Source organism: Bufo gargarizans, chromosome 6, assembly GCF_014858855.1.
Source record: "Bufo gargarizans isolate SCDJY-AF-19 chromosome 6, ASM1485885v1, whole genome shotgun sequence".
Classification (NCBI taxonomy): domain Eukaryota; kingdom Metazoa; phylum Chordata; class Amphibia; order Anura; family Bufonidae; genus Bufo; species Bufo gargarizans.
Genome location: NC_058085.1, coordinates 283,348,485 through 283,374,166, shown reverse-complemented (window position 1 = coordinate 283,374,166; position 25,682 = coordinate 283,348,485). Strand labels below are relative to the sequence as shown.

General features: G+C 47.1%; 1 protein-coding gene across 2 annotated transcripts in view; it reads right to left on the bottom strand.

Moving 5' to 3' along the window:
- Nucleotides 1–25,682, bottom strand: part of CDH4 (cadherin 4) — an 837,767-nt gene that overhangs the window by 112,684 nt on the left and 699,401 nt on the right. For both annotated transcript variants that reach the window (XM_044299844.1, XM_044299845.1), the window contains exon 5: nucleotides 6,114–6,269. In XM_044299844.1, the coding sequence (XP_044155779.1) occupies nucleotides 6,114–6,269 (156 nt within the window). The remainder of the gene's footprint in view (nucleotides 1–6,113; nucleotides 6,270–25,682) is intronic.

The window sequence follows — 25,682 nt, the reverse complement described above, 5'->3', positions numbered from 1 at the left end:
TTTCTCCAGATTAGTTGCACTGGATGCCCACTGATGATTATTCCGGATGGCTCACTTATAACGTGAGAGGCATGAACACGCCACAAAAAAGATCTCAGTTGCGTTGCCTATTACGTAAGTCTAAGACGGACATATTTTTCTTCCAGGAAACTCATTTTAAAGTGGGACGCATACCGTCTTTTCCGCAAACACACTTTAAAATGTGGTTCCATAGCTCCTATGTCAACGCCTCGAGAGGAGTGAGTGTGGCCACATCCAGAAATGTACCTTTCACACATACCCTCACACAGTCAGACCCTGTCACTTTATTTTTGTTAAGGGGAAGATAGGGATGGATGCTGTCACGCTTGCAAGTCTATACGCACCGAATCGGGGCCAACAACAATGGCTCAAAAACAAGCTATCTAAACTACACCAGTTTGCAGAAGGTATACGCATAATAGGAGGGGACATTAATGAGGCCCTGTCACTAATAATTGACACCTCTTCTGGTACCTCCATACATTCCCAGGTGTCTCTAGGGAGAATCCATAGAGTATTAAACAATGCACGCTTAATTGATGCATGACATCTCCTGCACCCAACTACTAAAGATTACACTTTTTTCTCTAATGTACACAACACTTTCCAGAGACTGGATTACATTTTTATATCAGAGCAACACATCGACTTATTGCACTCAGCCAACATAGAACCGATCACTATTTCTGACCATGCGCCAGTGAACAAATCTATATGCCAGCCACTTGGTGTCTGAATGAGACTTTACTAGACAGGGAAGTGGACTTGCAGGAAGTGCAGCAGAAACTCAGTATTTCTTTCAAGAAAACCTACCTGGGGATACATCTACAATACACAGTGTGGGAGACCCATAAGGCACTGATAAGAGGGGAACTTATTTCTCTGGGAAGTACTGTAAAACTAAAAAAGAAAGACAAAAGCTGTTACACTCTCTGCTCTCTCAGATAACCACAATAGAAGCTCTCCACAAAAGGTCTAAGATTATGAGTGCACAACAGGAATTAACTCATCTAAGTCTACTTTCACACTCTCGTTTTGGCTTTCCGTTTGTGAAATCTGTTCTGGGCTCTTACAAGCGGTCAAAAATGGATCAGTTTGCATTCTAATGCTTTCTGAATGGAAAAGGATCCACTCAGAATGCATCAGTTTGACAGTTTGCATCAGTTCAGTCTCCCTTCCGCTTTGGAGACGGACTCCAAAACGCTGCTTGCAGCATTTTGGTGTCCATCTGATGAAACTGAGCCAAATGGATTTATCCTGGCATACACTGTAAGTCAATGGGGACAGATCCGTTTTCACTGACAAAATCTGACAATAGAAAACGGATCCGTCCTCCATTGACTTTCAATGGTGTTCAAGACGGATCCGTCTTGGCTATGTTAAAGATAATGCAAACGGATCAGTTCTGAATGGATGCAGACTGTTGTATTATCTGAACAGATCCGTCCATGAAACAATTGAGGGACTTACTTAATGCCCAATCTGCTAAAGACTACCAGTATGCCAAATTTAGATTTTACGCGCATGGGGATACGGGCACTAAACTTATGTCTCGCCTTAAAACAACGTCATGATGGCACTTTAATCCAGGCAATCAAACAAATACATGGAGGAAAGGCCTCAAAAACTAAGGATATTGCAGCAGCTTTTCAGGCGTTCTATACCCAACTTTATAACTTAAGAGAAGATGGGGTCGCAACAGAGAGGGAGCCTTGTAGGGCCATAATGGCTTTCTTGACTCGCTGCCTCTTAAGATGATCACGCCAGAGGATTTTACACTCTTGCTTTAGCCTGTCACAGAGGATGAAGTAGCTAAGATAATAAAGTCAATGCCACTAGGCAAAAGCCTAGGACCTGATGGCCTCCCAGTAGGTTATTATAGGAACTTTCTGCCCATACTCCTCCCCCAAATAACAGATTGGTGTAGAGCCCTAATGACAATTTTACCCAAGCAGGGGAAAGACCCAGAGCAGTGTGGGAGTTATAGACGCTATTACAAGCCATTAGAGAACATCCCCAAATTCAGGGACAACTTTTACCGAGTCAATTAACTGATTATCACACTATCGCCTTCGCAGAGCATTTACTGATCCTTATCACTAACCCCTTAGAGGCTTCCCCCCTGATGGAACTCTTTGAGACCTTGGGATCTCTCTCTCCAATTTTAAAATCAACCAGAGGCGCTTAATGTGACAGCCCCTACCTTGGTGATATCTAAACTGAAAAAAGCTACCCCTTCAAATGGCAGTCCTCACACCTCTCCTACCTGGGGATCAAAATCCCCTCGGACCTCACAGGGATTTTTCATATCAACTACCCGCCACTGATAAGGGAGATCCAAACTTACTTGAAATCTCTTTTGGTCCCCTATGTCTCCTGGATGGGCCGCAAGAACTTAGTTAAGACCTTTGTCATGCCAAAATTGCTTTATGTTCTTCATATGCTCCTGATACATGTGCCCATGTACTACTTTAGACAGATTAGGACTACCTTTGCAAATTTCTTGTGGAACAAAAGGAAAGCATGCCTAGCATATAATAGACTCATTTTGAGGAGGGAACATGGTGGCTTTGGCTTACCTGACCCATTAACCTATTATAGAGTGGTGCATCTCAGAAGATGGCTACAGTTAAATACAAGAAGCAAACAGACCTTGGGCACTGAACTTAAGCTACAATCCATAACCCCAGCAACTGGCGGGATTGTGGGGGCTGGGAGCACCAGCTTTTCCATACAATCCTCTTCTTAAGGGGACTTTAGCAGTGATTTGAGCTATTACAGGAGATCAGGACACTTTGGGCTCTCCATCTCCTCTCTTACCAGCTCAGCTGATCCCATTCCTCATGTGCCCCTCAACCAGACAACCACCCCCAATATGGAACAAGTTCAAAGGTCAGACCTTAGCAACCTTTTTGGAAGACCTGATAGCACCCAATGGGATACCACAACCTAAAACTTTAGCATCTATAAAAAAGAAAAAACTTTCTTGATAACGCAGAGTTACTAATTGCAAGGAACTAACACAGAATAAAGTGGGAGTAGGATAACATACTTGGTTTAAAAAACACTTACTCAGGATAAATTGATATCCATACTATATAACTCTCTCCTAACCAATCAGAACAGAGGCACACCAGCATATATCTCCAAATGGTCAGACGAACTTGGCAGGACCTTTTCAGAAACTGAAAGGTTATGCATACAGCTATGTTCTCATTGTTTCTCCAGGTGTGTGATAATTCAAGAGCATTCATATAAAGTGATGACACACTGGTATAAAACTCCCAAACAAATGTGTCTATTAGGTTTTCAACCATCAGACAGATGCTGGAGAAGTGGTGATGGCGAAAGCTCACTGAGCCACATCTTTTGGTATTGCCCAAAGATATCAGGTTATTGAGAAAGAGTAATAACAGAGGTCAACAGAATCACCACGAATACTATTAGGCTAACTCCTGAGACTATACTGCTTTGGCTTCCGAATGATACCTGGCGACCAGCCAAAAATGACCTAGCCACTCATCTAATACAAGCAGCGAGGCTATTAATCCCACTCAAATGGCTTAGTTGTGAATCCTCCACACTAGATCAATGGGTAGAAAAAGTAGACCTTATATGTCGTTTTGAAGAGTTAGCGGAATGGGAAAACAGGAATCACCGGGGTTACATGAAACTCTGGGGCCCCTGGAACAATACCATGCCACATGACTTGGTGCGATATGATAATCGCCTCAGCCTTAACTAGCTGTCCCCATCAAGATAAATACATTCATCCATTATTACTTACGGTACAAGGTAACAATCTTCGCAAGTAGCAACAAGAGCTGTCTACCCAGCTTCTGTCACTAATAGTTAACACTAATTAAAGGAGAATTGTTGACCGCAAGTCCGTTTTCTCCCCCCTCTCCCTACCCTTCTTTCCCTACTCATTTCTCCACCGGTACCCTCCTTTATTTTTTTATTCATTATAAATAGTTTATATAAGTTCATAATTATTACCATGATCTATAAAACTGAACTCAGGGATATAGATCTGACTTGTGTACTTAGGACAATGATAACATCCTTTCAGTGGTCAGATATGATGCCTCTATTGTTTTCCAAACCCCTTGAACTATTATTGTAATGCAATGTATGTTATTATTTCAACTGTATAACTTTGCTGTTCAATAAAAAGAAATTTGAACGAATTATGATTGACCTCATAGTTTTTTTTATATGAGACGGAAGTGAACTGTGTGTGTGTCTCTAGGGTTGATCATCTTGTATTATTGGGTGTAGTGGAAGCCTTATCTTGATGTCACCATCACTTGCTGCTCCTCACCAGGAGGGGCTCCATCAGCTTACGCTGTCCTTGCTCCTAATTGTGTATCAGTACCATGCAATTCCAATGATTTATGTACAAGATGCACCCAGTTGCAGTTCTGCAGACAGAAGCCTGTTTGAGTCGTGGCCAAGCACAAACACTACAGCTGCGGATTCCAAAGGAAAAACTTTTGTTTGTGAATGAGGTAATTTCGGAGATGGCTCTGTTCTGAGAGGCAGAGTATTTATCTTTCCCTCAGGATGTGCTTATCACACAATTCCCAGGCTTTGTAATGGGCCTCTGTAGCTTCAACGATGTTATGAATATTCCTTGCAATCATCCTCGAAACGCGTGAATGGCTAATCGTCTGTGAGAGCATCACATGCTCAGCTCTGTCTCACACATCCCCCCACAACACAGCCAAGTCCAGGGTCATATCTACAGCTGGTGGAGCCCTAAATGGCTTTTTTGAGTACTCCACAAATAAGTAATTTGTACAGTAGAAGTTCATGGACAGTACCTAACAACTGTACCTTCTGTATACTTTTAACAGTGACTGATAAAGACAAAGATTCTGAAGAAAATGTATTCCTGTACACAAGAAGTTCCTTGCTGATGGTAGCCCTCACCCAGATTATACTTAAAGAGGACCAGTAGCCATTCCTGACATGTCTGTTTTACCAAATAATGTTATTCTTTATCCAAAACAAATCTGGAGCACCTTTTCTTATAAATACATGTTGTTTAGGGTCAGTTCACACATAGTTTTTTGCCTCAAAATCAGCTCCAAATCTTCCTCAAAACAGCCTCCTATTCATTTCAATGGGAAGCAGAATCTTCTTTTTTTTACACGTAAGAAAAAAAGCATGTAAAAAAGAAGCAGCATGTCCTATGTTGGGGCAAAATCTGCGCTGATTTTCCCATTCAGATTAGTGGAAAGCAGAAAAAAACGCACAATTTGTGATGTGTACATACACATGGTTTTTAGTACGTAAACGCGCCATAAAACGCCTGTGGAAAACTTGGTATAGAAGTTAAAAAAGTCTGAAATCTGCCTGAAAAACACTTTACAAAAACACATAATACGTGCAGAATTTCGAGGCGCAAAAATGTGCTTGGATCCAGCATTGATTTTTTAGACATGTATTTGGAAAATCAGCTGTAAGCACTGACCATTAGTAGAAAACCTGTAACTGTGCAGGAAGTGGTTTGCATACAGAATGATATGTTACAGTGGAATCCATAGGGTGGCTCAGTGGTTAGCACTGGTGCTTTGTAGTGCTGGGGTCCTAGGTTCAAAGCAGACTAAGGACAATATCTCCCTGTGCCTGGTGCGGACTGGTAACTTAAGTGAATCTGGAAAAAATCCTAAAAATGACAGAAGGCAACTCAAATCGGCGGGGTCAGCAATACCATAGCGCAAAATACTGTTCCATCAGCACCATTTACCACAGAGCAGCACAATATATTGCTCCAAAAGCTGTCCCTCTCAGGTGGCCATCAAAAAATGCAATTTTTCTGTCCTCCTCCTCCAGTTCTCTCTGATTAAGGTATGACACAGGGACTGAGATGTGGACCAGAGTAGTTGAATTCAGGAAGTCATATGGATTGCGGCAGAGAGGAGGGCTAGGGTGGTCTTTGGACATTCCTTGTAAGGTCTATGGCCAATCCGCCCTTTGTTCTCATGGGTTTCCTTGTGAAATTAGAATGTGAGCTTTACTATGGACAGCCGAATATATTGGCACTATATAACTAAGTCAATAAAATCCACATTGTGTATACTCACATGATATGAAGATCTCTCTTCTCTGTCCAGTGGTCTTGTTACATGCAAACGACCTTTGATAGGATCTATGGTAAAGATTTCCATTGGCGGCTGATCAGCACCGACACCAGTAATGCTGTAACGAATCATACTGTCTCTGTCCTTGTCTGAGCGGATCTAAAATAGATACAAATAATAAATCACATGTGGTTACGTGACTTATTCAACGTTACATAAAATTTAGCCCTATATGTATGTTTGTAGCTTTAGTTTAGGATACTAATTTAATACTAACAGAGACCGTAGCATTCAAGCTCACAATCAGAATCAGTACACAGGCTTATAGGCACATGGAACCACTGCATTAATATCTCTGTTATACACCACCCAATTGGACAAGTTAAATTTATTGTCTTGATATAAAATCCAACCTGAAAACCAGGTGGTTGGTCCAAACAGCTCTTGAGAGTAACATTTCAGGAATGTTTTTTGTTTGTGACAGATGGAAGATTTTTGGCCTGTTCTTCTTTGGGGAATTGTTTTAATTCAGCCACACTGGAGGGTGTTATGTCTTCATACACATGAACATCACACCGTGTGCAGTCTGACATTAAGCATAAACCATTCCTGTCTTCCAAATAAGAGGACTGTTCTATGTAGTCTAACTTGTTTATTGGTAAAACAGGATTGTTGATTGGCAAAACAGGATTGTTTGGTAAAACTACAAGAATACAAATAGCAAATATAAGTATAAAGTATAGATAGCATGTACTACAACATTTGCATTAACACTGAAGCACATGCTAAAATGGCTGCCTGTACATAGGATTACATGTCTAACATCTAACAGTAGTAACAACTTCCTGTGTAACAGAACTAGCTGAACAGCTCTGCATAACATATTGTCCCTGAAACAAAGATAGATCCCTCACCAGACATGCTTTTACGAGGATGGTGAAGTTTGAGAAGGAGATATCCAACGGACAGCTATGCTGATGTGTCCTGCAGACTAGAGACTTCTCTCTCCCAGGATGTTTTGCACTCCCACAATGCAGTGCACCACCCACAATGCAGTAATGTTTGTAACAGGAAAAACAAAGTGTAATACAACTTAACACCACTAAATGGTGCTATATCCACATTAAACGCTTCATAATTAACAAGTCTCTGGCAGAATGAACTAGAATAATTTTCTAACCCTGCTGGGCAGAACAGAGGCTGTTCAAGTATGAATGACCTGTTTAAAGGGTTTCTCCTTGAATTAAGAAAATGAAAATACTTACATATTACTTTATTATTAATATATTCTCAAATACCTTTCATTATTTATAATGGCTCGTTTTGTCTGGGGAGCAATCATCAGGAGAAACAAAATGTCCGGTGTCCCATTAGTTCACACAAAACCTGTCCTGATTACACATGAAGACAAGTTACTTTACAACACTGAGGTAAAGAGCTGCCTTATCCTCCTCCTCCTCCTTTAGGCTGTGGTAATGGAGACTGCATACTAGTGCTGCTGCTCATTATCCACACCTCACCCTTCTCTCATGTCTCCTCATCATCTCCATTCCCACAGAGATTCACCTGTATTCAGGATCATGATTCCTGACAAGCAGAGAGGAGGATGAGGCAGCACTATGGCTCATTGTGGTGAAGTAACTTCTCCTCCTGTGTAATTAGGACAGGTTTTGTGTGTACTAATAGGACGGTGGCCATTTTATTTCTCCCAATGATTGCTCCCTAGACAAAACAAGCCATTCTAAGTAATGAAAGGTATTTGTGAATATATTTATTATAAAATAATATTTAAATACTTTCATTTTTTTTTATTCCTGGAGAACCCTTTTAAGGTCATGCCACAGCATCTCAATTAGATTAAAGTCTGGACTTTGACTAAGCCATTCCATAACCCCTTCACTTAGTTTTTCCCCCCAGCCATTCAGAGGTGGACTTGCTGGAGTGCTTCAGATCATTGTCCTGCTGCAGAACCCATGTACGCTTGAGCTTAAGGCCATGAACTGATGGCTGGACATTCTACTTCAGGATGTTCTAGTAGAGAGAAGAATTCGAGGTTCCATCAATTGCAGCAAGTCATCCGGGTCCTGAAGCACCAAAGCAGCCCCAGACCATCACACTATCACCACCATGTTTGATTTTCAGTATGATGTTCTTTTTGTCTTGTCAGTCCACAGAATATTTTCCCAAAAGGCTTGTGGATCATCAAGATGTTTTTTGGCAAATGTGAGATGGGCCTTTGGGTTCTTTTTGGTTACAATGGTTTTTGCCTTGGAACTCTCCCATGGATACCGTTTTTTCCCCAGTCTCTTTCTTATTGTTGAATCATCATGAACACTGGGGCAAGTGAGCCCTGCTGTGCTTTAGATGTTGTTCTGGATTATTTTGTGACCTCCTGGAAGATTTGTCCAGTTGTGCTCTTGGAGTAATTTTGGTAGGCCAGCCACTCCTGGGAAAGTTTACCACTGTTCCATGTTTTCTCCATTTGTGGATAATAGCTCTCCCTGTTATTCGCTGGAGTCCTAAAGCTTTAGAAATGGGTTCTATTAAAGGCCAGGTTCACATCTACGTTGTGAACTCCAACATTGTAATCTGGTCACTGTATCCGGTGTACATGCAACATTTTTTGTCCGGCTAAAAGTTGGCATATATGCCGGAACGCGGATGGATTACCGCCGGATCCCATTACAGTGATTGTGGATCCGGTGGTGCACATTGGTATCCGACTATGCTGGATACAGTGAACTCTGGCAGTCTGTTTCTCCGCCAACAATATCTTTTTCTGATATTGACATTTTCTTGATAATTTGAAACATTTAGGTGCGACAAATGTGTAAATACAAAAGAAATCTGTAAGGGGGCAAATACTTTTTTACAGAACTGTATATAAACACACACAGTGGTACTTGAACGTTTGTGAAGCCTTCAGAATTTTCTATATTTCTTCAAAATTTGACCTAAAATTACATCAGATTTTCATACAAGTCCTAAAAGTAAATATCACCAAATCAAACAAATTAATCAAAAATATTACATTTGGTCATGTGTCTGTGAATAGCAACAGTATTTGAAACTTTAGGATTAGCAGATAATTTGAAGGTGAAATTAGAGTCAGGCGTTTTCAATCAATGGGGTGACAATCAGGTGTGAACAGGCAAGCTGTTTTTTTTTTATTTTAAGAACAGGGATCTATGAAAGCCTAATACTCACAATACATGTTTTTGGAAGTGTATCATGGCATTAGCAAAGAAGATTTCTGAAGACCTCAGAAGAAGAGACGTTGATGCTCATCAGACTTGAAAAGGTTATAAAACCATTTCTAAAGAGTTTCGATTCCACCAATCCACAGTCAGATATATTGTGACCATTACTACCCTCCCCAGGAGTGACTGACCAACAAAGATTACGCCATAAGCAAGGTGTGTAATAGTCTGCAAGGTCAAAAAGGAACTTAACCTTTAAGCAACTTAAGACCTTTCTCACATTAGCTAATGTTAATATTTATGTGTCCACCATCGGGAGGACATTGAAAAACAATGGTGTGCATGGCAGGTTTGCAAGGAGAAAGCCGCTGCTCTCCAAAAAGAACATTGCTGCCCGTCTGCAGTTTGCTAAAGATCGCCTGGACAAGCCAGAAGACTATTGGAGCAATATTTTGTGAACAGATGAGGCTAAAATAGAACTTTCTGGTTTAAATGAGAAGCATTCTCTTTGGAGGAATGAAAACACTGCATTCTAGCATAAAAACCTCATCTCATCTGGAAAACACAGTGGTGGTAGTATCATGGTTTGGGCCTGTTTTGCTGCATCAGGGCCAGGACAGCTTGCCATCATTGATGGAACAAATAATTCTGAATCATGGCAGCAAATTCTAAAGGAAAATGTCAGGACATCTGTCCATGAGCTAAATCTCAAGAGAACATGGGTGTAGCAAAACAACGACCATAAGCGCACAAGTCGCTCCACCTAAGAATGGTTAAAGATGAATACGGTTAAAGATTTGGAATAGCCAAGTTAAAGTCCTAACCTTAATTCAATATAAATATATATATATATATATATATATATATATTTGTGGTCCTGGCTACGGCGCGCAGCCTGGAGAGAGACTGAACCTGAACTAGCTACAGTGGCTGGTGGTGTGCCTGTTGCCACGTGATGAGGGTAGGCCAAATAAAGGGGGCAAAATACAAGTAGGAAGGTGTAGGGAGCGACTCTTTATTGTGAAGATGGTACTACAGAACTAAGTCAGAGAAAGCCGCGGCGATTTCGGCCTCTGGATGCGGGATGTATTGTGAGAAACAGGAGGACTTCCAGCGGCCCATTTTACGGATGATGTGGGCCGGGACCCCATGTTTGGAGGCAGCGGAGGCGGCTCCGATCCTGAATGAATGGCCCGTGATGGCCTGGGGGTTGAACCCTAACCCAGACGCGAGGCTGCGAATGTGTTTGACAAACTGCGAAGACGTGAGAGGTCGTGACGGGAAAGGAAGGAGAGGGCTGGCGGGAGCCCGATTACCCAGGGTGGCGAGTAACCTGTTGAGGACGGCCACGGGACACCAGGAGTTGGAAGTAGGGAAGTATTCTATGTGCACTGGGGGCCCGGTTTGTGAGGTTTTGGAGACTGGCAAGGTGAAAGTGAAATGCTCGTGACTGCGGGTGAGTTGGTTTAGGGCAGGGCCCGAGTTGTGAGGAGAGGTGCCGGTGAATTCCCCGGGCCGGAGGAAGCCGTAAAAGCTTAGGTAGAGGGCGGCTTTGAGAATGCAGCTCCTGAAAGGGCCAAAAGGACTGCCGTCTAGGGAGGATGAGAGTTTCCTGAACAGGTCCCCTGAGACGGGTTGCCTGGAGGGTCCGGATTTGTGAGAGCTTTTTTGAATACCCCGCAGTGTGGCTTTGATGGCGTGGGAAGAAAAGATGGGGTTGCTGTCTGGCTGATGGATCATGAGGTGATGCTGGACTCCTGACAGATACGATCTGATGGTGCTGAAAGAGAGATGTAGGTCCTTGTGGCAGTATGCCAGGAAAGCCATGATGAAAGCAGTTTCGCTTACGTTGCCCCTGGGGTGAAGGCGACGAAATACCTCGAAGGCTTTCCAGCCGGACTGGTAGTTCCTTGTGGAGTTTTCGGACAGGGACTTGCGGATGAGGGTTTGAGCCATGACTAGGTGCCTGTCTAGTCCAGGATCAGAGAGCCGAAGTCCGGGGGTGGAATCCCAATTCTCTCGGCTTGTGGCATGACCTGGAAGAAGAGAGTTAGGTTTAGGCGAGACAAGGCGTCTGCTGCGACGTTCCTGATACCCTGGATGTGGGTGCAAGAAACATGGAAATTGTACTTGAGGGCAAGCCAGGTTAGCTTGCGTAGGAAGCGCATAACTTTGGGTGAGCTGGATCTGCCTTTGGAGATGATGTCGACGACCGTGTGGTTGTCGGTGATGAAACGCACGGGCATGTTGCTCCATACTTCGCCCCAGACTTGTGCGGCTGCCACGATGGGGTACAATTCAAGTAGAGGAGAGGACTGGATGGCTTGAGGATCTGAGAGGATCTGGGAGGGCCAGGAATCGGCGAACCACTGGTGGCCGAATAAGGCGCCGAACCCGACGGATGCTGCCGCATCGGAGTACACGGTCGGACAGGTGGGACTCCAGCGAGGGACGAACATGGAGATGCCATTCCATGCTGACAGAAAGACCCTCCACATGTCTAGGTCAGCCAGGGCTTCCCGGTCCAGTTGGATCAGCGAATCCTGGGTTGTGGCAGTGGGTAACAATTGGAGGAGTCTTGCTGTGAAGGATCGTCCCTGTGGCATGATGCGGGTCGCAAAGTTGAGAGAGCCCAAAAGTGACTGCAGGTCGCCCTTGGACATGGTTCGGGAACCGATGTGAGCAGAAATGGATGACTGGAGCCTGACTAGCTTGTCCTCTGGGAGTCTGGCTTCCATTCTGCAGGTATCAAGCGTGATACCCAAGAAGGTGAGGACCGTGTTAGGGCCATCAACCTTTGATGGCGCCACTGGAACCTGTAAGGCGGAAAAAATGCTGAGGAGGCTTTCCAATCTGTCGGGCACGTGGTTCGGGTTCTCGACCAGTAGGAAATCGTCCAGGTAGTGTATGACTCTGGGACAACAGCCGTGGTTTACCAGGATCCAATGGAGGGCCTGGGCGAACTGATCAAAGAGCCAGGGGCTGCTCTTTGACCCGAACGTGAGGCGGGTGGCAAAGTAGTACTGGTCCCTCCATTTGATCCCGTGAAACCTCCAGAGGTGGGGTTGAATTGGCAGAAGCTTGAAAGCGTCCGAAATGTCCGCTTTTGAGAGCCAAGCACCTGCCCCTACCTGTAGGATGAGTTGGATTGCTTCGTCCAGGGAAGAGTAATGCATGGAGTATTCTTCTGACGGTATCAATGAATTGAGGCTCGGGGTGCTGGATGCATGAGGCGCGGACAAGTCATATATTAATCGTTTTTTATTGGTGTTTTTTTTTTTTTTGCAGACCAAACCGATGGGGCTCACTCTGTAGACCTGGAAGGGAGGGGTGGGAAAAGGCCCTATGATGAAACCCTTCTGCAGCTCGACCTGCAGGAGGGAATCCACCGAGGCCGGGTCTGACATGGCTGACATGAGATTGGGGGTCTCCCAGGAATCTCGGGGCAGGGTGACCAGGCCGCTGTGGAAGCCTGTGGAAAAACCGGAATGCAGGAAATGGACGAAGGCGGGATCGTGGTGGGTGTTGAGGAGGGAGATGAAAAGGGGGACATTAATGTCGGCTAGTCAGCTTTTGGCTGAGCGCTGGGAGCAGGAGGACTGGGGGTGGGCCCGGAAGCAGGTGGAACAAATGTGGAGCGCCTTGCATTTGCTGTAATTGCAGAAGCTGGAGTTGAAGTTGTTGCACAACTGGTTTTTTCCTAGGTACACGATGGGGCGACCTAATTTGTCCAGGAGCGGGCCCGGTTTCTGGGGGGCAGAAGTGCTGGGCTGTGGTTTGGGCAGGGGGGAAGCGTGGGAGCTTGGGCACCAATCGGAGGCATGCAGGACTGACTGGCAGTGGGAGCAAAAAGGAGACCTGAGACCTGCAAAGTGTCTGCAGAAAAGCTCCATGTCGAGGGAGGCCCAGTTAGTGATATGCTGAAACTGGGCGAGGGCTGCAGCTGCCTTCGCCGAAAATGACCGGTGGTAGTCATAAAACGCGAATCCTCCGTATTTGTGCCCAAGCTCCGTGACCCTGTATAGGTATGCGTCCAACTCCTCTCTTCTGGCTGGGTGTGCCGCGCAGATGATGTCACGGTAGAGGCTGAACGCGAGCACGAACTCTGGGATGGAGAGTTTTTTGTTCAACCTGGAGTCTTTGGCCTTCAGGACGACGGACACGTCCCCGCAGGCGATGGTCCGGTTTTCCACCGTGTCGTGCGTGGAGATGAGGACCGCAGCCAGGTTCACGTCCTTGCCTGCGAGAATGTCCCTGCGCAGGTTTTCGGGGACGAAAAAGGAGGGTGCTATTTCGGGCGCCCCTGATGACCTACCTGGGGAAGACGGCTGGGAAGTGGAAGGACCAGGGGCGGGACTGGAGGATGCGGCAGGTGAAGCGTCCCTGCTTTCGACCGCCTGGAGCCTGGTGTTGATGTCACAGATGGAACTGGACAAATTATTGATGGTGGCGTGTAGTTGCGTCAGTGACAACTGTATGGTAGACATGGAGATCTGCTCCGTGGACCCTGTGGATGATTCGGGAAACAAAAGGCGGTATAATTCAGCCTTTCGGGCTGTAGCCGAATGGCGGATTCCTCGCTTGTTCAGCTCGGCAATCATCTTGGGAATGGTCCATGTCCGGTAAGAAGAGCGACTTGCCCGTTCCGATACCGCGGACTCTACGGTCGATAGAGCGTCCTCGAGATCGGAAACGTGGGACATTATTGGAGCTGAAAAACGAAGAGGGAAAAGAAAAAGCTGGAGGGGGAAGCGGGGGTGCGGGTGGAATTACGGAGAGAGGCGCGTAGCGGGACGGTGGAGCCCTGCGTTAGGGCGAGGCCGGAGGACGCGAGGTCCCCTTGCTGGGCGTGGATTACCAACTTACCTTAAGATACTGGAGCCGTTAAAGTCGTGACTGGAGGGGATGGAAAAAGACCTGGCGAAGCCGAGATTATCCCTAGTTCACCTGAAAAGAACAGTCAATGATGCCACGATTGGCTATGCCGGGCGACCAGAATAGCGAATCGTGACCGCTACTTACCTGGAGGGAAAAACAATGGGATCAAGGGAGTCTAAGGGAGCACTCACGGAGTAGCTTAATCACCTGAAAGGACAAGACCGAACGTATTGATTTGGGAAAAAACGCGACTGGTGCGTGACCAGAGGATTTCCTGGGATATGACCGGGCTGGTGCCGGGAATGACGCGTGACTGCTGCGGCGGCAGCCCAAGGAGTGGGGAAACACGTACCATGGGTGGGGTTGCGTCCCGGCAGAACTGGTGGAGTTGTGCGAGGGATGGCTGAGTGAAATGTGAGCCAGGGCGATCCTGGGTGGACGGGTTTGAGGGGCGGTTCAGGGCGTACCTGTGAAGATGACTGCTGGGACAAGGTGGGGCCTGGGCGTACCAGGGCCAGAGTAGGGGTGAAAACACATGGGTTGCGTGACCCGAAGAGAGAGACGGACACAGACAGGTGGAGTGGGAAGGACGGAGGGGAGCGACAAGCGACAGAGAGAGAGGAAAGAGATGAGAAGAGAGCAGGGCGTTCCTGCGGACAGAAGAGTGGTGGAGGACGGAGGATGGACGGGTTGGAAAACTTTTTTTTTTCTGAACCTTGACCTGGCCACCCGGAGGGGGATGACGCCGGCCGCCCGGCGGGTGCTGGGATGGCGGACCCCGGAGCAGCCGGTCCCCCCCCCCCCAAAAAAAGGGGGGGGCGGCGGCGCCCGGCGGGGGGGGCACTGGACCAGCATGGGGGAGACAAGCCCGCGTGGGGACATGCCCCAGTGGTGGTCGGTGTGTGGACCAGAGTGAAGGGGGGCAAAAGTGGGAGGGACAGAGGCCGAGCAGGAAGGCCGCACTGTCCCTCCCCTGATGGCGGGGTGTCATGGAAGGTGGCGAGTGGGGGGGTTGTGCGTGTTTGACATGGATGGCCGTGGCCATGTGATGGCGGTGTTTTGGTGATGTACGGTTTGTTTGAGTTTTTTTTTTATTTTTTATTTTTTATTTTTTATTTTTTTTCCTCTTCCCTGACTCCCTGCCGCGGTCGGGAGCGGGGTACCGGCCTGGGCAGGGTGACAGGAGGAAGTGGGGGTGGCGGGGGCCTGGGCAGGGGCACGCCAGGCAGCCGAGCAGCATGCTGGGCCGTCTTCCAGGACCCCCCCTGCAGAGGGCGCCTGCGCATGCGCAGTGCCTCTCCCCCAGCGCTGGGATAGCTGCAGGCCCCCCCCCCCCCCGCGACCAACGGCATCGGCAGCGGTCTGGCTGAGTTGGGGGGGGGGGTGCCGCTGAGCTTGTGGGATCCCCAGACGCTCGTGGATATCCGTGCATCCACGAGCGGTGGGAGAGAAAGGAGGACTGGGCCGGGGCCAGAGAAGGAAGCGCCCGCTCCTGCCGACTTCCGGGACGCCGCGCTGCGGTCACGTGATGCGCTCCAGGCTGGAGCGCATGCCGGCGAGACGGAAGCGGCAGGAGAGGGGGCGAGTGACCGGGCGAGGTGCGGAGGTGCGGAGTCGACTGGTGGCGGGGCGACGGGCGGGAGCTGAGGAGGGAGGGGGATGGGGATGAGGATACCGGGGGGGGATTTACCTCGGAGTTGGCGGTTCTGGCGTGCAGAAACCGCTGCACGTGCAGGCAGCTTACGGCCGGAAATGCGATTGAAAGGTGCAGCTCCTCCTACCAGCGTCAGCGAGAGAGGACGTGCACCCGGACGGCTGGGCGGCTTGAGCTTAAGAAGCCCCCTACGCCCCTCCCACAAAAGCAGGCTGGATTCAGCCTGCTGCATATATATATATATATATATTGTGGCAGGGTGTCACAATGTTTTGCAGAGAAAGTGCTGGATGGTGTGTACATTGCACCAAGTTTCCGGCACTTCATGTGTTAAAAGGCTCCAGGAAGGTTTGGTTTTCTTTGTATCCAGAAGCTTCCTGGGAAAAAGAAAGCCAGTTTAGGGTCCTGGAGCCAGTCAGGGAAGAGTTGGGTGGGTTCCCTGACCACCCGGAGCCAGTCCGGGTTTTACCTGCCTGGGGGACTGCTCACACAGATGTACTAATTAAGTCAGCAGCCCTGACCCAGGAGCTCTCTCTCTGGAAGTCTGGGCAGTCTGTTTGAGAAGCTGCAAGCCTAGGAGCTCTGAGAGCGGTTGGCTTCTCCACCTAACTACTGAACTGTAAGTTGCTCTGTTTTCCCCTTGAAAATGCTCTTTGTGTTATGAGTTTAGCTAGGGCTGCCGAGTGAGATAGGCAGGAGCCAGACGGCTATTGTTGTTTTTGTTTTTGTTTGTTGTTTTGAGCAACTTGCAAAATAAATTAGCAACAGTGTGACGCACAAGCTACAAAGGTGTAAATTTTTCCTGTTTCTGCCCAAAACAACCCCGCAGGAAGGTGTAACAGTTCACAAATTGGTGTTGGATGCGGGCAGATGGATCCCTGCCAGATACCATCCCTCTAGCAACTTGAATTGCATTTCATCTTATCATCCAGTACGATGGAAGACCTGGTGTTGAGGTTGGCACAAGCCTGTGCAACCCAACAAGAAGCAAATGCAGTCCAGCAAGAGACTAATGCCAGATATGAAAAAACTTTGGCGGCACAAGCTGAAGCTGCTAGGAAAGACAGAGAAACTCTTACAGAGGATCTGCAGCAGCTGGCGAATACGCGTCAGAATCGACCTAGCGGTAGTGGGTTGATCAAAGCAAGCCACTTTCTTTAGAAAATGACCCCACACAATGACGTGGAAGCATTTCTGAATAAGTTTGAACGTACCGCAGATCGGGAGGCGTGGCCTAAGACTTGGTTGCTCCGTTTCTAACGGGTGACTCTCAGAAAGCGTATTTTGATTTGTCTGCTAATGATGCCCAGGACTATGAGAAGCTAAAGCTAGAAATTCTCCGCCGTTTGGGTGTCACTCCTGCTGTGCGGGCCCAACAAGTGCACCGCTGGAATTACCAATCTAATAAGTCTCCCAGGTCACAGATGCATGACCTAATTTTTCTGGTACGAAAGTGGTTGCAACCTGAGATACTCACGGCACCCCAGATTGTCAAAAGGGTCACAATGGATCGCTTCCTGACAGCGCTGCCGTATGAATTAAGAAAATGGGTCAGTCACGCTGATCCAAAGTCTGCCAATGAGTTAGTTGAGATGGTTGAACGCTAGCTCGCAGCAGAGGGTTTTTTGGCAGGGGGGGTCTGACCCCGAGAACTTGCCTGTAAAGCGGCGTCTGCCCGCAGTGGCGGGGAGAGGCGCCGCAACCTTAATTGCTGATCCTGGTTTGAAAACGTGGGTGAAGACCAATATGGATACTAGGCTGCTGAAAGAGATCCTACCAGGCTCCGGTGTCCAGTGCTGGAGGTGCAAAGCCCGGGGGCATGTGGCTGCTAAATGTCCTGACGTCCCAGTACCTATGGAGTGTGGAGCCGCTCTGCGCCTTTCCTTCTTTGCTCATCCAGCGTGTCTGACATCTGTGCTGGCTCACATGGCACAGGTAAAAGTGGGTGGAAGGAGTGTCCAGGCTTTGCTGGATTCTGGGAGCCTCGTTACGCTTGTACATTCAGACCTGGTAGCTCCAAACCAGCTGAAAAAACAGTGCATGGGTGTTGTGTGCATACATGGTGATGCAAAAAGTTATGGTACAGCGGTGGTCCCCATTGAGACTCAGTTTGGTGTGACGTCCCATGAGGTTGGAGTATCTAAATCCCTGATGCATAGTGTCATACTAGGGCGGGACTTTCCTTTGTTCTGGGACCTGTGGGGGGTCGAGTTTCCACCTCAAGTTTCCCTAAGTGTGAGGGATGAAACTTCGGCTAGCCTGCCTAACTTAGTGGATTCCGGTTCTGAAGTACCAGCTGGTGGACTGGCCCCAGTGAAGCCTGACCAGTTGCCCTTCTCTGTGCTAGTGGGGGAATCCGAGAGACCTCAAGAGTCTGTTGAAGAGTAACCTATGCCAGAAATAAACTGCTCTCAAGATAACTTTGGCACATCCCAACTGAGGGCCCAAACGTTAACTCATGCTTGGGAAAATGTTGCTGTGGTTAATGAGGTTGCCCACAGTACGGGCTTGGAGAAGGTGTACCCTCACTTTGCTGTCAACCATGATCTTCTCTATCGTGTTGATAATATAAGGGGTGAAGTCGTAGAGCAACTAGTTGTTCCCAAATCGCATAGGAAAGTGGTACATGACCTGGCTCATAAAAACCCCATAGGAGGACACCTGGCAGCTGAGAAAACGCAGCAACGGGTACTCCAGAGTTTTTTTTTGGCCTGGTATATTTTCAGAAATCAAACGATTCTGTGCGTCTTGCCCAGAATGTCAGTTGACGTCCCCTGCGCCTCATTACCGGGGACCCTTGGTACCGTTACCCATCATTGAGGTACCTTTTCACCGGATTGCAATGGATTTGGTGGGGCCCCTGGTGAAGTCTGCAAAGGGACATCAATACATTCTTGTGGTTATAGACTTTGCCACTAGGTATCCCGAGGCGGTTCCTCTGCGGAACACTTCAGCTAAAACAATTGTCCGGGAGCTATTTCATATGTTTGCTAGAACAGGCATTCCCAAAGAGATCCTGATGGATCAAGGAACACCTTTTATATCAAATGTAATGAAAGGTTTGTGTAAGCTGCTGGGTATAAAAAAGTTGAGGACATCTGCCCTCAAACAGATGGGTTGGTTGAGCGCTTCAACAAAACCTTCAAGAGAATGTTAAAAAGGGTCATTGAGGCAGACGGGAGAGATTGGGATTGCCTGCTCCCCTACTTGATGTTTGCTGTTCGTGAGGTGCCTCAGTCGTCGTTTGAGCTTTTGTATGGGCGACACCCCCGGCGGCTTTTGGATATTGCAAAGGAGTCGTGGGAAGAGGAGCCCTCTCCCTACCGCTCCGTGGTGGAACATGTTCTACAGATGCAGGACCGCATCACAGCTGTAATGCCCATAGTACAAGAACATATGAGACAGGCTCAAGAGGCCCAAAGTCGCATATACAATCGGGGAGCCAGACTCAGGGTTTTTCAGCCGGGTGACCGGGTCCTGGTTCTGGTTCCCACCGCGGAAAGTAAATTCCTAGAAAAATGGCAAGAGAATGTAGAGAAAATAGGGGATGTGAATTATAAAGTCCACCAACCTGACAAATGGAAAAAAATGCAAATCTATCATGTCAATTTAATAAAGGCCTGGAAGGAACCGTTAGTTTCTATGGAGGCTGAGCCTCTCAGCTCTACACTTCAGGGGGGAGTTACTGAGGTAAAGGTCTCGGAGACTTTGTCAAGGGCACAAGCCCAAGAGGTAAAGGAATTCCTCCTTAGGAATGCTGATGTGTTTTCAGAGTGGCCAGGTTGCACTCATGTAATTAAGCATGATATTGTTACAGATCCACAAGCTCGGGTTCGCTTGAAGCCATATCGCATTCCTGAAGCCCGCAGACAGACAGTAGCCGGTGAGGTCCAGAGAATATTGGAGCTAGGTGTTATTGAGCCATCCCATAGTGATTGGAGTAGCCCTGTGGTGTTGGTACCAAAACCGGATGGGTCCTTGCGGTTTTGCAACGACTTTCACAAATTAAACGAGATCTCAAAGCTTGACGCTTATTCCATGCAACGGGTGGATGAGTTGATAGAAAGGTTAGGTCCAGCCAGGTACATTACAACCCTGGATCTAACCAGAGGTTATTGGCAGATTCCACTTACTTCAACAGCTAGGGAAAAGACAGAATTTTCTACTCCATAGGGCCTGTTCCAGTATGTGAGAATGCCGTTTGGGCTTCATGGGGCCCCTGCCACCTTTCAGAGGTTGATGGATGAAGTCCTCAGGCCACACCGGCACTTTGCGTCGGCCTACCTTGACGACGTGGTGATATTCAGCTCGGATTGGGAAAGTCATCTTCCCAAGGTTCAAGCGGTGGTAAACTCAATTCAGCAGGCTGGTCTGACGGCCAATTCCAAGAAATGTGCTCTAGGCCTTGAAGAGGCATGATACCTAGGGTACATTATTGGTAAAAGCCTCATCAAGGCTCAGGCTCAAAAGGTACAGGCAATTAAGGAGTGGCCTCAACTTTGCACAAAAAAAAATAGTGAGGACGTTTCTGGGCATGGTAGGGTATTACCAGAGGTTTATTCCAGATTTTGCCACCATAGCTGCTCCACTTACGGACCTAATCAAGGGCAAAAGCTCAGGGGGAATTTCTTGGAACAAAGATGCTGAGGTTGCGTTCTGTAAACTCAAGGAGGTGTTATGCAGTAGGCCAGTTTTGATCGCTCCCGATTTCAAAAAAAAGTTTGTTGTTCAAACAGATGCTTCCAATGTGGGCCTAGGGGCCGTGTTGTCACAGTTGGTGCATGGAGAAGAACACCCAGTGATATATTTGAGTAGGAAGCTAACCCCAGCTGAGAAAAACTATAGTATTGTGGAGCGCGAGTGTTTGGCCATCAAGTCGGCTTTGGAGACTCTGCGATACTATCTGCTCGGCCGTCGATTTCAGTTAGTGACAGATCACTCCCCTCTTACCTGTATGTCACGTGCCAAAGATCATAATGCAAGGGTGACCCGCTGGTTCCTGTCACTACAGGACTATAATTTCTCAGTGGAGCACAAAGCAGGAAAGCTGCAGGCCAATGCTGACGCTCTCTCCCGAACTCATTGTATGTTCTCGGAAAGTGTCCGTACCCACGGGTTTGAACAGAGGGAGGGGGTATGTGACAGGGTGTCACAATGTTTTGCAGAGAAAGTGCTGGATGGTGTGTACATTGCACCAAGTTTCCGGCACTTCATGTGTTAAAAGGCTCCAGGAAGGTTTGGTTTTCTTTGTATCCAGAAGCTTCCTGGGAAAAAGAAAGCCAGTTTAGGGTCCTGGAGCCAGTCAGGGAAGAGTTGGGTGGGTTCCCTGACCACCCGGAGCCAGTCCGGGTTTTACCTGCCTGGGGGACTGCTCACACAGATGTACTAATTAAGTCAGCAGCCCTGACCCAGGAGCTCTCTCTCTGGGAGTCTGGGCAGTCTATTTGAGAAGCTGCAAGCCTAGGAGCTCTGAGAGCGGTTGGCTTCTCCACCTAACTACTGAACTGTAAGTTGCTCTGTTTTCCCCTTGAAAATGCTCTTTGTGTTTTGTGTTATGAGTTTAGCTAGGGCTGCCGAGTGAGATAGGCAGGAGCCAGACGGCTATTGTTGTTTTGGTTTTTGTTTGTTGTTTTGAGCAACTTGCAAAATAAATTAGCAACAGTGTGACGCACAAGTGTCACAACCCTTGGTCATGGTCGTGACTCTTGTGGCCGCATGCAGTTGCCTGCGGTCTTGGTGTGGTTGCCGCTGGCAACATTGGGTATGTGGCAGCAGAGCAGCCTGAGCGGTGCTAGGCAGCTTGCTGCAGTAGGAATGCGGTTGCACCTGGCAACCTCTCTTCATAGGTGTGCCTTTTATCGGTGTGCATGGGGTGTTACATGTGTTGTGTGCACCTCCCCTTTAAGTTGATGTCTTCCCTTCCCTGGTGTTGGAAGGGTTAACTTCCTTCCTAGTGTGTGTGTGCGCACTGGGTGTGTCTGACTGTGGGTGTTGCTACTTGGCCCTATAAAGCCTCAGTGGAAGGCAGTGGTCAGAGAGGGTGCTTCAGCTATATGCTTGCTGGAGACATCCTCCTGGTTATTTACCATCAGCCAGTGAGGGCCACCCTGGTGGTCATAAACTTTATGTCTGGTGTTAGTTTATGGTTTATGTGTTATTGCAGCATATGGTTTACTGGGTTCCCGTGTGATGTCTGTTGTGTGCTGTGTCCTTGGTGTTGGTTGTGGATAACAGCACTTGCACGTGGGTTCCAGGTTGTGTGTCTGTGGCAGGTAAGTGTGGTACTAGTCTCACTTACCTGTCAATGCCATATGTCTGTTTATGTTTCCCCTTTCTATGTAGCTTGGCCAGTGAGACTCCTGTTCCTCCGTGTCTAGGAGGAACGGGTCGTCTTACCCTGCTCCTAGTCCAGGGCCACCCTGAGGGTGAGCAGGAATATCAGGTTCCGGAGTATGAGCCCTCCTACCTTCAGGGTTGGCTCATACGGATAGGAGACAGGAGGGATGTGTAGGAGGTGACCAGCTCCCTAATTCTCTGTCCTGGCCTTGCAGCGACTCCATCTAGTGATACCGCACGGCTGAGGGTTTTCCGCAGCCGTGACAACAAGCCACAAAGGTGTTGATTGTTCCTGTTTCTGCCCAAAACAACCCCGCAGGAAGGTGTAACAGTTCACTATATATATATATATATATATATATATATATATATATATAAAAGTCACTTTGTCAAATGTGGAAATGTAGATTCCACCTGCTTTAATTTTTCTGACACTTCCTAGGAGATAATAAGCACATCCACCGGTAATCACAGTGGGTGCTATGCTTCTTTCTCATAATAGTCTTGTTCTCCTGTGATCCTAGCTATCATTTCTAAGCTTTCTCATCGATTCCTGGTGGACCTCTCACTCTCAGACCTGAAGGTCACAGCATGGAGAGAGCCATCTGTCTCAAGAACGGACAGACTCAGCAAGCATAGGTCATTATTGGAAAAGAGAGATAATTGAACCCATAATACAAAAAACACGTGTGACAACCTTAAATAACAGCTAAATCCAGTGTTATCTCTTCACAGGAACATAGATTAATGAAGGTTTCTCATTAAACCCATATAAAAGTTCCATAGCTGATGCCCCGGGTAATAAGAACATTAGTCATTGGCTTACCAGACATGTCCCCATTAGGGATGCTTATATATGGCAGGTTTTGGTCTCATGCACATTAAGGCTGTCTTACAGTCAAAAGATAAAGGTTTTATATGGCAGAGAGCCCGTGAAGCTTATCTCATTTGTTGGTGACCTTGGAACCTCTGCTGGTCTTTAGCACTTTGTGGCTTTTATAATACAAAGCAATTCCAGCATGAAACGGTTTCCGAATTTCTGCAAACCAGAAAAAGCTACAATTTATGGTAGAAATTGATAACTTGTATTATGTCAAGTAACTGTACAGCCACAGGCCTAAATTAGTAAAAAAATAAAAAAAATGTTTTCTTTTCTAATTCTGGGCAACCCTTTTAAACCCTATTTACTATTGGACCCCATTTATTTAAACTTCTTTAGTACTCAGATAACATGGGGTGCAAACCATACCACTGTTGACATCAGAGTATATGTGATGACATATGAAGGTTTTTACCCTCATTAATTCCATTAGATTTCAGGAAAGAAAAATTGGCCTCCCCTTTCACATGTAATAGTATGAGTATTTTTCCCTAGAAGCACTATATGGCAGTGCAGAAGATGCTCTATTGCCGGTAATACAGTATCATAATGAGACCATGTGCTGCACTGCAAACTATTACAGTTCAGTTGAAGGCTTCCCAGATGGTAGGGAATTGATATTTTGGCAATTTGCTAGTATGTTCTTCAGCGAAACTCCAGTGTGATGTTGGGTATGACATTTTGGAGGTCCTCAGTCTCAGGGCTGAATTTAGCTTGGAAGCACAAAAGTCTTATGGGAGCCCCCTATAATTTTAAAGTTTTAACATTGATAGGAAGGGTATCCTTGAACTGCATGCCATCTGCTGCTGCCAAACTCCTCTAGCGTTCACCTGCAACAGTTGTCTTTTGCACAACTTGGCGGCCAGCCCATAGTCTAGTGAAAGGATCAGCTACCTTTGGTACTCCAGCTGTTCTGAAACTACAACTTCCAGAATGCTCCATTCGCTTCTATGGGAGTTAGAAGAACAGCCAAGTTTGCATGCTGGTAGTTGTAGTTTCACAGCAACTGGACTGCCGAAGGCTGCTCATCCCTGGTCTAGTGTAAACATTGTGGTCATTCACGCTAGTCTGCTATAAACTCTGTGATCAGTCAGTCCATAATCTAGTGTAAATACTGTGGTCAGGCCATCCATAATATGCGGTTAGTGCTGCTTTCATTCAGTATATAGTCTGGTATAAATTCTGCAGTCAGTCCATAATCTAGTGTAAATGCTGAGGGCAGTCAGTCCATGGTCTTGTGTCTATGCTGCTGTCAGTTCATAGTTTGGTGTAATTGCTGCAGTCAGTATATAGTCTAGTGTAAATGCTGTGGTAATTCAGTCCATAATCTAGTTTAAATGGGTTTTCTGGGCTTTTAATTTGATGACCTATCCTCAGGACACCCGGGACGCCCGCCGATCAGCTGTATGAGGAGACGGCATGCACAGTGTGCACGTGCAGTCTCCTGTCTCTCTTCCGTCTCACCACTGCTGTGCCATAGATGTAGCAGCGGAGAGCAGGAAGAGACACGGGAGATGGCATGTGCATACTGCGCGCGCCGTCCCCTTATACAGCTGATCTTCAGGGGAAGCCAGGTGTCAGACCCCCACCAATCTGATATTGATGACCTACAGTATCCTGAGGATAGGTCACCAATATTAAAAGCCCAGAAAATCTGCTGGCAGGATGACAGGCCGAACTGGATGGACAAATGTCTTTTTTCGGCCTTATATACTATGTTACTATGTAACCCCTTTAAACACTGTAGTCAGTCCAGAGTCTCATGTTAATTCTGTGGTCAGTCAATCCATAGTCTAGTGTAAACTCTGCAGTCAGTCTACAGTCTTGTGTTAATGCTGCTGTCAGTCAGTCCATAGTGTGGTTTAAATGCTGCAGTCAGACTATAGCCTAGTCTAAACTCTGCAGTCAGTCCATAGTCCAGTGTAAACTCTGCGGTCACTGAGTCCATAGTCTCATGTTAAGGTCTCATGCACATAACCGTTTTTTGGGTCCGCATTCACTTCAATGGGGCCGCAAAAGATGCAGACAGCACTCCGTGTGCTGTCCGCATCCATTGCTCCGTTCCAAGGCCCCACCCCAAAAATATAGCATGTCCTATTCTTGTCCATTTTGCGGACAAGAATAGGCATGTCTACAATGGGCCGCCCGTTCCGTTCCGCAGATTGTGGAAGGAACACGGGCGGCCTCCGTTTTTTGCAGATCCGCGGTTTGCGGACCGCAAAAAACGGCACGGTCGTGTGCATGTAGCCTAAGGATCCGCAAAAAAATCGGATGATGTTCCGTATGGCATCAGTTTTTTTGCAGATCCTTTTTTTTTCCGATCAATTGTAATAATGCCTATCCTTGTCGCAAACTAGAAAAAAATAGGACATTCACAATTTTTTTTGCGGGGCAACAGAACAGACATACTGATGCGTGCCGCATCCTATTCGCCAAAAAAGCGGAACCAACACGGAAACAAACAATGTTCGTGTGCATGTAGCCTAAAACTGCTGTCAGTCAGTCCATAGTCTGTTGTAAATGCTGTACACTCTGCAGTCAGTCCATAGTCTAGTGTAAATGCTACACTCACTCAGTGCATAGTCTAGTATAAATGCTGCGCTGAGTCAGTCCATAGTCTAGTA